The 14,847-nt window shown below is 40.7% G+C and overlaps 1 protein-coding gene across 1 annotated transcript in view; it reads right to left on the minus strand.

The window, feature by feature from the left end:
• Positions 1-221: 221 nt before the first annotated feature.
• The window catches only part of LOC145409342 (nose resistant to fluoxetine protein 6-like), a 141,224-nt gene continuing 126,598 nt past the window's right edge, over positions 222-14,847 (minus strand). Inside the window, exons 15-18 of the mRNA XM_080279813.1 lie at positions 12,167-12,309; positions 10,955-11,063; positions 5,385-5,485; positions 222-332 (exon numbers count right to left, since the gene is read on the minus strand). Coding sequence (XP_080135939.1) covers positions 222-332; positions 5,385-5,485; positions 10,955-11,063; positions 12,167-12,309 — 464 coding nt within the window. The remainder of the gene's footprint in view (positions 333-5,384; positions 5,486-10,954; positions 11,064-12,166; positions 12,310-14,847) is intronic.

Here is a 14,847-nt window from a genome sequence, read left to right on the forward strand (position 1 = left end):
GAATATTCAGACGCTTTTATTTGGATTGGGGAAACTTTCTGAACTCGAGGATTTAGATATTGCCTTAATTAACTCGTTATATGTGAAGCTTTCCATAGACTGACTGACGTTTGGAGGCGTGAAAAAACAAAAAAATTGGATTTAATGAGGTAAGTGATATTTCTATTGATAAGCAGATATTCAGTCTCTCTCTCTCTCTCTCTCTCTCTCTCTCTTAGAATTTAGCAGACCGCAGACCCATTGGATTCCGCAGTCTCTCCTTTGGCATCAGTCTTCTGGCTCTGTCCTCCAACTTCAGTAATGAACCCGATGTTGGCGTAGCCTTTGGGGATCTGGGGATTATTGTTATTACTATTATCATTATTATTATTATTATTATTATTATTATTATTATTATTACTACATACTACCACTGCCACTACTACTACTACTACTACTGCTATTACTACTACCACTACTACTACTACTACTACTACTACTACTGTTTCTAGAGTTGTGTTAGCAGTGTTATTATTAACCGACTCTGCCATTCAACCCGAGGAGTTTTTTTTGTTTTCATTTTTTTCTTGTCTCCTTCAGGCGATTGTACTCGCCTTCTGGAAGTCATTTCAACTGAAGGGGTTAAATACAGAGTTCAATTGCCCCATCTGCCCAATAAAATATTATCCTGTATATCTTTACATTGCTGTTTGAGTATGATTTTTTTCATCTATTTATGTAGAGGAGATCGAACTATAGACTTGAAGCCCGGAAAGTTATTCCCGAGAGAGAGAGAGAGAGAGAGAGAGAGAGAGAGAGAGAGAGAGAGAGAGAGAGAGAGAGAAAAGATAGCCAGTTGAAGATCCCTTTATTCTGAGATAACTGGACACACATCGTTCAACAGAATGGTCATTGGCAGAGGGAAATACAGACTCTGAGAGACAGTATCAGAGTTGACCTATTGCTTACCTAAATTAGTGCCAGCAGTGAATAACTTCTGCATAACGAAGCTGGACAGAAAAAAGTGAAAATGTGCTGCCAGATGAGTGTTACTCGCCCACTGCAAGGGGGAAGGGATGCAAGCGGATTGTCCAGAGTAGTAGCGATCATTGAGGTAGCGATAGTAAGGAGATCGAGATGTAACAGTGCGGGGGAAAGAGAGAGGTTAAAGGAAGTTCGTAACTGGAGGAGGAGTTTGCCAGACGAAAAGCCACTGACTTCGACTTTTCAAGAGATGTATACGGAATGCCATCCCACATGCATGTATACTAGTTGAGTTCCATACAGAGGAGAATAAGGCCCCAGTATAGAGTGAACAACTGTGCAGAGTAAAGAAGACAAGGAGCTGGCTTAGCACACCTAATCTCGTTGAAGTACATTTTATAAAATCATATAACAGACACCTCTAGCTAAAGGAAAAAAATCGTTCTTAGGTATAAAAAAAAGCCAACGTAGTCAATGTAGTTATTATTATAATAGGTCATTGGGTGCTGTAAAATCTCTCTCTCTCTCTCTCTCTCTCTCTCACTATATACTATCTATCTATCTATATACCTAGGCTGCTTCCCCCAAGGAAAGGGAGGTAGCCGAGACAGGACGACAAACTCCCCATTTACTCATCCATGCAAACACATTCATTCGCATCTTAGCCCCAAGGGGAGAACGGACAGATCCTCACCGCACCACACTGCACAAGGGTCAACTGCGCAATGCAATCAGTGACATCCGCAGCAGGGCCCGACAGCAGAGCCGGTTTACCCCTGCCACATCATAACAGACCCATCCCCTTACCCGCACCTGACCTGACTAGCTGATCAGACCAAATGCGGGAGAATATCCCCTCAGGGCTGCGTCATCACTTATTCATTCACAATTTCTCTCCATTTATTTCTGTCACGCACAGCCACTCTTCCTTGCTCAACAGACATCCCTCTCGCATCCAGTGCTCTCTTCACACTGTCCATCCATCCTATTCATGGTCTTCCTCTCAGCCTTACACCTCTCACATCAGATCTAGTTATCTTTTTCACCAATCGCTCATTATCCATTCTCTCCATATGCCCAAACCATCGCAACACCCTCTGCTCAACTCTACCAGCCATCTCCCGAACAACTCCAGTTCTCCTTCGCACTTCATCATTTCGCACTCGATCCATACGCGTCACTCCACACAAACTCCTCAGACACCTCATCTCCATTACATTCAAACTTTTCTTCTCTGCTGCACCCATATTCCATGTTTCAGCCTCATATAACGCATTCGGTACCACAACACCCTCATACAACCTTCTCTTTACATCCATTCTAAGCGAACGACATCTAAACACTTTTTTCATTCCTCCCAGCACCTTTCCTACTTCATTTATTCTAAACTTCACTTCTGCATCTATTCTTCCATCCACAGCAACATGTGACCCTAGATATTTAAAACACTCTACCTCCTCAAGCAACTCGCCATTCAAAGCTATATTCATCCCCCTACCATCTACCAACCTCGTACACTGCGTCACTTTACTCTTATTCTCATTTACTTTCAATTTCCTCCTTTCACACACCCTTCCAAACTGCTCTACCAACTGTCTCAATCTCTCCTCTGAATCAGCCACCAGTGCAGTATCATCTGCAAACAGCAGCTGCTTCAGATTCCACTCACTATATATATATATATATATCATCTCATCAGCCGTTTTGAGTGTCCACTGCAGGACCAGCCTATCACTGCCGAAGTAGGGACGATACAGTCAATGTTTCACTACCAAGTGGCTTCGGCTGTCTGGTAGAGATTGTATGTAGGGTGCGAAGATCTTTTAAATGTAACTGTAGTGTAGGAGTGGCTTTGGATGTGTGTGTAGTCTGTGAACCAAGTGTAATCGACCAGCACAAGCAGACTGGGTGCAAGCATATTTTATAATATGCGACACTGGTGCAACCACAGCACCCCCTGACGTCCGCCAAGCAGTACGTGGCCAGACGAACGCTCCCAAAGTTAATTACCCTGGCGGGGCCGAACCCTCGTTCTTCAGCGTACGAAAACGCAGACTTTACCACTGAGGCTCTCTCTCTCTCTCTCTCTCTCTCTCTATATATATATATATATATATAGATTATATATATATATATATATATATATATATATATATATATAGATAGATAGATAGATAGATAGGAAGATATAGATAGTGAGAGAGAGAGAGAGAGAGAGAGAGTGAGAGAGATTTTATATATATATATATATATATATATATATATATATATATATATATATGGTGTCCCGGGAGTTTAGTCAAAAACTTTGGGAAATGATAGAGGAGCGAATTCTAAGGAAAAAATATTATATGAACGTGTCCAAATCTCAACCGTTACGGAGCTACAGTTACTGATGACCTTATGGGTGAATTTATATGAAGGAGACTATTTTCGCCCATAAGGTCATCAGTAATTGTAGCTCCTTAACGGTTGAGATTTGGACACATGTTGATAAATCATTTTTTGCTTAGAATTCCCTCATCTGTCATTTCTCAAAGTTTTTGACTTACCTCCCGGGACACCCTGTATATACTGTATACCGGTATTTATCACGTAGTACCCATTTATACACTCAAAAGTATATGGTTTCGTCCTAGATTTATATTTAGAATAGGTAAGCAAGCGAGAAAACAGTCAAGTAGAGCATTATCAGTAAGCAGGTAGATTTATCCGAGGAGGATATGTAAACCTTCATATCTCAAAGCCTTTTTCCTGCTTTCATGTGCAATTTATAGACCTGATCATATTAACCCGTCACGTCCCGAGGCTTTCCGCACCTCCGACATCCCCCAGTCCCGAGGTATTTTCGAAATTTTTTTTTTTGGCTAAAACCTTCGCTTTTGGTGAGAAACATCGAAAATTCATAGAGAAATCGCTCACCTGAGGTTTAAAGTGCCCAATCCAGGTAGGAGTTCCTCCTTACCTGAGTGGGTTTTCTAACATGCTGGCACGAAAGAAAACGAGTTCTATGGGAGGGTAACTATTTTATCCACTCATAAACGGTACTTATTTATTTACTTGGTACGAATGTATATGTAGTATGACAGTATATTGGTTTTCAAGCAGTAATAAAGGCATTATAAGCATTGTTTCACTCACTAACTAATCACCATACCTGACCTATTTTTGCCACACTACCTGATCATTATTTCTGGCTGTTTCTTCTTCTAATGCTATGTAAACATTGTCCTCCACATTGTCATCGATTGGGGAATCACTCTGGCCCTGAATAACTTTACTAGCCAGGTCACTGGTAACAGGTCCTTTGCCAAGACAATGTCGTGAGGGGGGGAGGGGGGAGGTTATACAGTGTAAGGCATTGTCCCTGCTTGGTATCTTGTACAGGAATAGAGGAAGGTGTCCCGTGTATACATACGAAAAATCACGTGCGAAAATTGAAAATTGTGCAAATTAGCGACCTTGCAATTGCACGACGTACTGGTACGTCGCCGGGACTGGCAAATGCAAATCGTGGTGACGTACCCATACGTCGTCGGGACGGGGCGGGTTAACGTTCGTCTTATATAAGTAGTGTGTCATTTTCTTTCAGTTACATCTTGTTCATTCAGATTTTCACAATTGCAATCAGTGTTGAAATTTTACCAAAAACATCATAGTCATCCAGAGCCTACAAGGATACACTGAAAATTGTGAGGCATGGTATGACTAAGCTACTTTTCAGAATTTAGTGTTTACACTGTACACGTAAGGAAAAGTACAGAAACAGAAGGCGTTTCTCGACATCACAGTATTAAAATGTAGTCACGAATGGGTAACAGTATGTGAGGTTTGGTTTAAACTTTTATGTTGGCTGTGGTTACTGTTTTTACAAAAATGAGATTCAGTGTATATTTTCAAGTAGTCAGAACTTGGTCTGCCAAGGCATGAGCTTCATAGCACCTTGTAGCACTAGCCTACACTCTCAGGAGTAGACAGTATTATTAGTCTAGAAGGGCGGTATTCCCAATGTGGTTGAGAAGCTTATGGCAGAGAGAGATGGTGCTCCCATTTTATCAGCCATTGTATCTAGTTCTGACCATCCCTTGTTGTTGAACTTTTTCAGTGTTTCAGTGACACAAAGTGTAGCCCAGCATGCTCTCCAATACAAGTTCCTATAACTGGCAACACCAAATTGCATGCACATTGCACACTAAACTTCCTATTCAAAATTTAAACAAAATTGGCATCCCAGCACCAAGTCTCGGAGTCCCTAGGGTTGAGGGAAGAGAGGAACATCATAGCCCTCACCATCCGCCTCTCTCCCGGTGATGACCAAGCGAGATGTCTGAGGCACTGGCCGACCCACTTCATTTCTGCAATATTTCCGGCCTTTTTTCTAACCCTCTGTTGAACATCACATCTCCCCCTCTAAACCTCACCATCTCTTCCTCACCGAGAATCAACAGTCTGAGGCGACTGATGACAAACTGTTCTCTGTATCCTTCTATCATGTCTATACTCATTTCAAGGATAAAGGTGCCTGTTGTGTATATGCACACAACTACATAACTTACTTTCATGGTCCTGAACTTGAATCTTCTGAATTCTTTTCTCTCTGGCTGTGTCTATCCTGTCATTCTCTGCATAATTATATCTCTGATGTTTACTTATCCCCTAATTGTAATGAATATGAAAAATTCTTCAACTTTTTTTAAAAGATAGAACATATCAGTTTATACTTTCCCTGAAATCTCCATTCCAGATGATTTCAATGTTCACCACAACCTTTGACTCTCTTCTCCTTTTACTGATCCACCTGGTGAACAAGCCTACATCTTTTCTATCCTTAATCACTTAAAGAAGCTTGTACAGCACCCTACCTGTATCGCTGACCACAAGAAGAGAGTTTCGACATACCTGACCTCATCTTTACAACTAATTCTTCTGCTTATGCTGTTAACCTTTTCTCTCCGTTGAGCTTCTCTGATAATAACCTTAACACCTTACCGTGTCCTATTGCATCAGTAAGGCCTGTGGACCTCTCCCAAGTAGCAGCAGCTGTGGCACTTTGCTGCTGCTTATTGAGAGGCCCTCAGGCAGTACTTCTTTGACTTTCCCTGAAATGATTATTGCTACAGTGACCTAGAGCCAGCTGAGTGTGTCTTGCACATTACATAGGTTATTTTCTCGGGCACGGAAGAAAACTTTTTTTTCTTATATCCTATGACTAATGCATAAAAAAGCTTTGTTTAGTCATGCTTGTTCAACAAGGAGGAGGCCTATAAAAGGTACCGGAGCCAACCCACTCCTGAATCTCATATCATTCTCTGTCCCAAATCATGCTAAGTCTGTTCTTCTCTCTGCTAAAAATAATTTCATTCGTACTTATTCCTCTGAACTCTCCAACTCATCTTCTTCCCCCGCCTCTCCAGCCTTGCAAAAACCTTTGTAACAATTTTACTTTATCATCCTTCCTTCCTCTTTTCCGCTCTGATGGTTCTGTAGCTGTTTATTCTACTGATAAAACAAAATCATTCATCTTGACTTTCTCCTCCACTTCCACCTTAAACGATTCCTGTGCTGTTCCTCCATCACTCCCCCCCCCCTCTTACTTCCTTATGGCTGACATTAAAATTTCCCAGTTGATGTATTTTCTGCCATCACTGGCCTCAACACTAACAAGGCATATGGGCCTGATGGGGTCCCTCGTGTTGTCCTCAAGAACTGTGCTTTTGAGCTTACATCCTCCCTAGGCAAACTATGTCAACTTGTACCTTTTCGTCCTGTTGGAAGTTTCTTCTCATTCAGCCAGTCCCACAGCAGGATGAACATCCCCGCCCTCCAACTATTGTCCAATTTCCTTAACACCCTGTATTTCAAAAGTTTTCAGTCTTTTTTTTACAAAAAAAAAAAAAAAAAAATAGAACGCGTATCCTATCACAATCTTCCTTCCGATCGTCAGTATTGATTCTGTTAGGGATGCTCCTCTGGCGATATTCTCACCTATCATTCAGTCTCCTAGTCATCCTCCATTCGGGACTTTGGCGAAAGCTTTACCATTGTACTTGACATCTCAGAGGCTTTCGATTGAGACTGACATGAATCTTTAAATTCCAGACTGCCTTCTTACGGTTTCTTTCCTTCTCTATGTACCTTCATCTTCAGCTTCCTTTCAGGTCGTTCTATGGGTGCTGTTATAGTCGGCCACTGTTTTTCTGCTAAAGGTATCATTAGTGGAGTTCCTCAGTGTTCTGTCCTATCACCAACGCGCTTCCTTCTATTCATCACTGCCCTTCTAAGCTATACATCTAACCCTATCCACCCATACGCTAATGACTCCATCCTTCACCTTTCCATTCACTTTCTGCAGGGTCCGTCTCAGCAGTTACTTCAGCAAACAAGGGATGAGGCTACGGCACACCTAAAATCTGACTTGGCTCATATCTGTGACTGGGGTAAAAATAATCCCTTTATTAAAGCACCGAAAAATCAGTTCTTACATCTTTCAACCTGACAAAATCATCTGCAAGGGTACCCTCTAATTATAACAGTATCCAACTCAATCCTATATGATGTTCAGACATACTTGGAGTTTCATTCTCCCAGGATTAATCTTGGAAAGATCATATTACCTTTCTTGCAAAATCTGCTTCCAAGAACTTTGGTGTACTAATTCGACTTTGTGCCTTCTCTACCCCTGCACAGTTGTTGACTTTATAAAGGGGGTTTATTCGCCCCTATTTAGAGGTCAACTCTCATGTGTGGGGAGGCTCCCCACATACAGCTCTTCTTAACAATGTGGAGTCAAAGGTTTTTCGTTTCATTTACTCTCCTCCTCTTACTGTCTCCCTTCAGCCTCTGTCTCTTCTCCTCAGTGCTGGGTCTTTATATTTTTTCTATTTCTGCTTCAATGGTCACTGCTCCTCTGGACTGTCTGCTGGCATCTCTCCAACACTACAGCGGGCCCGTAGCACCCGTCTAACAACAAACTCCGATCCCTTTTCTATCTTATTCTCTAATGCAAGAGTTTACCGTTGCTTCCAGTCTTTCATGTATGCAACAGGTCAGCTCTGGAAACGTCTCCCTCAGTATGTATTTCCTACTGTCAGTGATCCCCGTCTTTCAAACACATTGTGTCCAGGCATCTCGAAATGAACAGATCTTGTATTTGGGTCTCTGTTATTTTTCTATTGTTTTTTTCTTGGAAGGAACAATATTGCGGGGTTCTGGCCTTTGTTTGCCCCTTCTTTTCATAAAAAATAAAAAATAATAATGCGCCAAGGAACATCGTTTCTTTTATCATATTCAATAATATTAGCGAAGTCATAATCCGGGTGTGTCATAACCTCATCCCGTCATTGGTGAAGAAACTGTTGTGATGGACAATGTGAGAAGCGAGTGGAAATGTGATGGGTAAACTCGATAGAACTAGATGTTCAGGTCACATCATTGATGGATACAAGTAAGAGAGTTGATGGCAGCACAAGAATCTCAAGAGACACCACCAATGAAAGATAAGAAGAATCGTGGCCATCTAAAACAACAGCTAGACACTGACTAGAAGGGAGGCTAGAGGTGAAAGCACAAGCTGAAAGATTGAAAACGGAGGACGGCAGTTTGGTTTCCAAAGTAGCCTGATACTTCAGTATTCACTTTTGTTTACTTCAGAACTGCTTGGTTGCTGTGTGCGTGTAGATATTGAGAGAAGCTTCCTTTTACATAGCTTCATTTTAAGAAGATTAGCTTAAACTAGGTGATGAAGTGTTTGCTAACTGTATGGGTGAAGACTTAAGAGTAAACTAATTGCATTTTACATAATACACTTATACTCTTAGAGTCGTATTTTGTGTGTGTGTGTGTGTGTGTGTGTGTGTGTGTGTGTGTGTGTGTGTGTGTGTGTGTGTTTAAGAGTTCGTATCACTTCCTAAGCTATTTTTTCTTCACATTACAGATCGATATCCTCTATTTTGGTGCAAACATTGTCAGTATTGGAAATATCGGGTGGGAGGGAGACAAAGGTTAGAGCTTTAATTCTTACTCTAACGTTTCGAGCGACACAGAACCCATCTCTGAAAAAAATGGGTTCTATGGTGCCTAAAACATTAGAGTAAATAGAGAGTTCAAGCTCTAACCTGTCTCTCTCTCTCACCCAACATTTCCCATTGTCGCCATGGATCATCTGTAATGTCGATAATTATCGGCATAAACAGTACAGAAAACAATGTTAGGGTGTAATAAGCAACATTTATCGCTAAGAAACTGAAGGTACAAAATCTCTAAAACCGTATATAATACGACACTTCAACTTCAAAAAGTGTATGAATACGAAACCTCTTGTGAAGTGTGTTGAGGCTGAGTTGTAAAATGGTCAGGATGCTGTGAGGTTTGCTCCACCATAGGCTCGTTAGGCTTCTCAACTAGCGGAATATCTGGGCTGCCATTCTTATCAATGTTTGTCTTGCTTCTTCCACTGGAACCTGGAATGGGTCGGAATCATCATTCATCATCATCATCATCACCTCATTAATACGCGGTCGGGAGGTAGCCTGTCACAGTTCCAAGGATGATATTACATACACACACACACACACACACACACACACACACACACACACACACACACACACACACACACACACACACACACACACACACACACACACACACACACACACACACACACACACACACACACACACACACACACACACACACACACACACAGACTCACACACACACACACACACACACACACACACACAAAGGATGAGTGTATGATCTCGTGGTACCTGGGAGGAATAGGTGTGAGTACACCTTCAATAAATTATAGGAACACAGGTACCGGTGGTGAATGGAGTGAGAGAGAGAGAGAGAAAGAGAGACTTGGAGAGTGTAATAGTTACGTGGTTGGGAGGAGAAGGAAAGGAAGACCGAGAACAAGATTGGTGTGTACAGGGAAAGAATGGGGAGTGAGCGTACATTTATGGTGACAGAACACACTCACCCGGAGTGCAACTGCGGACCAGAATAAAAAATCGATTCTTGTAGGTTGAAACTTTATCTTGACGATTACTACGTAGGAACTTCTTTAAAAGTAGTTTTATGAGCGTTTCAATTGCGGTCTCTGGTTTTACCTGGAAAAAAAAAATTCCCCCTCCCCCCAAAAAAATAAAAAAATATGGAAAATGGTGCGAATCTGGAATGCAGCTTCCAGTGTCTCTTCAGTCATTCGGGGAAGAGGTAGCAAATTCCAAATGCCGCATCTTGTCCATGGCCCACTATGACCCATTACGATAAGATGCGATTCATTTGAAAACTTTTCCCTTTACAGCTTTCCTTTTGTGCCTGTGTGTGAATTATATGTGATATCCGCCTCACTGAAAACTGGATAATGATAATATTTTCCATGACAGTTGCTCAAATCCATTAGTTGGTATTGTTGCTGTAATTGTTGTTGCTGTTGTTGTTGTCTCGGGTTTATGTGAATGTAAACTTACGGGACTGCAGACTGAAGTTGTCCTTTTCCTGCAACCATCCTCCACCTTGTGGTAGATGGGGAGAAAGTTGAGATCCGTTTGTGTAATCATCTTGGCAACTACCAGTGTAATGGCGTCCATCTTAAGCACTGTCGTATTTCATAAAGCAGTTAATCACATATTTCTAAACCTTTTCTCTGTGACATAGGACTGTACTTTATTGGCGCCATGACAATCTTCTTCAGTTCTAGTATGAATGTCTCTGCCAACAGCATCAATACCAAAGACCCTCCTGGAATCGATAGCCATAAGATACACCTTCCTTAATTAACTCGTCCTTACTACCAATGATTCTTAAGCAGTCGATACGCATAAATCCACTCACCTTGAGACTAATCCAAGGTCAACAGTCACAGTACAAACGCCTTTACCGACAATGGCAACATCAAAGACCCTTATGCAGTTCGTAGGCATAGCGTACCTGCTCACCACCAAGGACCCTCGTGCAGTCGAATAGGAATGAATTTACTCACGTGGAGCCAATAACAGCTTCTCGAGTCCCAGCACCGGCGCCTCCACCAACAGTGACACCAATAACGCTATAGGGAGAGAGACACCTATGGCGCCCACCGTCTCAATCACCTGAGGAAACATTAATGGAATATATTAGTCATTTCACTCAGCTGACGTACTTTCATTTTAGTTTTGCTACTTTTTGAAAATTTTTAAAATCTTAGTACCGACTTCTCGAACTTGATTGGTTAGTTATAGCATTAACTAACTTCCAACTTTCTATAACTTTCGTCTGGATGTAGCTACAATATACAATACGTCACTCTTTTGAAAAGATACGGTTCTTAAAAATTTTTATGATAACCATATTTCAATAGCCGTTACTTATTACCTTAAAAACCTTTGGTCAAATGATATTCCCTTACTATTTATTGTAATTTAGGTGCACAGTGGTTTGTATGAGTGAAGACAGAATTATGTAAGCCGGAGAGTTAACATTTGTGAGGAAATGCATGACATCCCCCAACATTTGTACAGTGTCTCCTTCTTAGCGAATTACAAGATCTGTTCTCTCGTCCTGTACCTTAGCTGCGTTCAAAGACGAACAGAACACATGCCTTTCATAAGATGATTGCTTTAATATCAAGATGTTCTGCCACCTGACTTTTGGTAGTCGTTTTACACTTTTGAATCCATATTTTTTTTTATATATCCGAAAAAGGTGTTTTCAGGAAGGAGGCCTAGATATATACTCGTAGTAAGTTTAACCAGTTGGCCCAGGGGAAAAAAAACCATAAGGACGGGGCAACTAATGTTTAAATGAAGAATAATACCAAGAAGAAACTAAGGAAATATTTTTAAGATATTCCTCTTGGGAAACGTAAAAAAAAAAAAAAAAAAAAAAAAATCTTATATGCAACTTAAGCTAAGACAAGGGGTAGTCACCATTATTACCCTACAATCTGCGAGCAGTCACTTAAGCAATTTCCTTAGCAAACAGCAAGTGATCATCATTCTTTCACTGAAATCCCTGCGTTAAATAAATCTGACGTTAGTGAGAATAAAATGAAGCAAATCACCATACTGACTGAGACACATTATTAAACGTGTGTGCATCCCAGTGATCAAGGCTTTATGGAAACAAGGTGCTCAACTCCCGCAAACTTTAGCACATCCCCATATTACCGTCCTAATGCTCCCACATTTGATACGTTTTCTTGTTCTCATGTCACCTTTCCAAGATGAGTGAAGTAGTTGGCTGTCCTTGAACAGAGCATGATGGCGTACTGGATATTGAGGGCCACCAGGAAAGTCGAGTATGTGAGACGACTGAGAGGCTGCCACGATGGGTGAGACAGGAACCCGTCAACCATACCTGATCAGTGTAAAAGTATAGCTTAAGTAGTCATACGGTCTGGTGGGTTAAGGCGCTCCAACCGTTTATGTCTCATGAGGGATACGGTCTGAGGAGCTTGAGCAGGTGAGATGAATGAGATGCTGCTGTCACGAGCAAGACAAGATCCCGTCAACCGTCCCTGGCAAATATGTGGCCCAGATACACCTGGTTGTCTGCTGGGTTAAGGTGCTTCAGCTTTAATTTTGTCATGTCAATAATCGATCACTCAGGTTATGACATAAAAGAAACGTTATAAACTGTGCAAAAGATTATGGAAAGTAGAAAAGGATGTGGAACAGACATATTAGCAGTGCTATATGAGTCATTTGTGCTCCTGCAAAAAATGCCACAATGACTGAGACAGGCATCCACTAACCATCCATACCATATGCAGTCCATGCATTACATATTCATTGTTAAGTATGTGCCCCAGTGGGTGAAAATGTGCAAGGAATGGTGAGACAGGTATCAGTCAGGTTCTCTGTTAAATATAAATCTTATCTTTCACTGGCAAAATTTCCCTGTCAGATAAATGCGTTCACGTAAAATAACCATTTTTGTGTAAAATATACCATTCCTATCAGATATAAACCATTCATGACAGCTATAAATGATGTGTGACAAATATATGCAGTGACTGCAGTATGCTACCAATATTTCTTGATTCAAATAAACTAGATGTTCTAGTTAATACACAAATAATTCTTGTCAACTTGCAGTGGTTTTCTGTCATGGCATAAAAGGTGAGATAGAAAGTCATTAGCATATTCTGTTGAACATATATATACCTTTTCCTGTCAAATATACGCAATAATGGTTGAGAAATGGGATTTATTCTATGTGATGTCGGTGATTTCACATAATTTTCTTAGCTATTCTGCATATTACACTTCATTATCTCTTTGTACATTACAAGTATGATGCAAACTTTTTGTTGATATTTAAATGACGTAAGCAGCTTACTCAGAAATGTCATAGCGCAGTATCCAAAGTAAATCGATGTGGAAGAGGTGCTACGAAGCTTCCTAGGCCACCTAGAACAGTGTTTTTCAGTTGTGGTCCTAAGACCCCTTGGGTTCGGTAGTAACATCTCAAAGGGTATAATAAAATTGCAGTTTAAAAAGTTCATTGTTTTCTTTTTTTTTCATAAATAATGAATGAAAGAAGGAAAAACTTAGGAAAAAAATAAGCCCATGTACCTAAAGGCATCCTCCATTCATAAAACATTTATAACAATTGGATCTGAATTGATGTGAATTAAATGTCTGTGGGAAACAACTCCCAGGACATGAATTCCAGAGAGTAGTAGTTCTGGGGATAAATGAAGTTTGATAAGCAGAGGTTCTGCATTGCGGGGGAGAAAGTGTGAGTTCATGGGCGCTCCCAGCTGCCCGAGTATTTCGGACGAAAATGTGAAGGGGAGGCACAATTGAAGCCAGTTCATTACAGCACTTACGGTAAAAATATCGATAAAATAATGCTCAAGAAGCAACATCTCTGCATACTGATAATGGAGGAAGATCCTGCGTAATGGCAGGATTATTGATTAATCTAATGGCTTTATTTTGAATTTTGTCCAACTGTCTCAATGCAACCACTCCACATCCACTCCACAGTGATGAACAGTATGCGATCTGAGAACGCACATGACTTTTGTATATTGTGGCCATCTGCTCGTCAGTGAAGAACTCACGAACTCTGTACATGTCTCAATTTTTTGGAAGCATTTTTAGCAAGGGATTTAACATAAGCTGTCCAGCTTAGGTTGGGGTTCAGAGTAACACCTAGGATATCAATTGTAGCGGATATGGGAATATTGACATCATTTAAAACTATGTGAGAGTCTGAGGGATTCTTTCTGTTGGAGAAGTTAATGTATTTAGTTTTCTGAGCATTAAATGAGACCAGATTTGCTTGTTCCCATTGATTAATTTTAGAAAGGTCCTGGTTCAGAGAAATTGCTGTGTTTATCTATGAATTTATAATATCAAATTGTTTAATGGAGGTACTAAATGTGAAAGAGCTATGAAGGGTCAAGTTATTAGCATAAGAGTGTATTGGGTTGTGAGTGACAGATAGGAGGTCACATATGTAAATGAGAAAGAGGGTTGGCGCCAAAACTGATCCCTGAGGTACTCCTGCATTTATGGAATGAAACAGAATAAATTCCATCTACCATGACCCGTATTTTTCTATAATGAAGGTAAGAAGACATTAGAGGAACCAGTGATGCAAGGCCATAGTGTGACATCTTAGACATTAATGCCCGTTGCCATACTCTGTCAAATGCTTTTGATATATCAGTGCTATTGTATGTGTTTCACCGTGTTGGTCTATTGTTTTGTTAATCTGATGGGTAAGAAGGCAAAGAATGTCTACAGTTGAACGTTCTTGTCTGAATCCATACTGCCGATCATTCATTAATTTACTGATTTCTAGACGCTTGATTATGTGTTTGTTAATTAGTGTCTCAAAAACTTTACCGAGAATGGATGTTATTGCAACTGGTCTGTAGTT

This window comes from Coenobita brevimanus, chromosome 80 (assembly GCF_032717465.1).
Source record: "Coenobita brevimanus isolate Jiangsu-jjx chromosome 80, ASM3271746v2, whole genome shotgun sequence".
Lineage (NCBI taxonomy): Eukaryota > Metazoa > Arthropoda > Malacostraca > Decapoda > Coenobitidae > Coenobita > Coenobita brevimanus.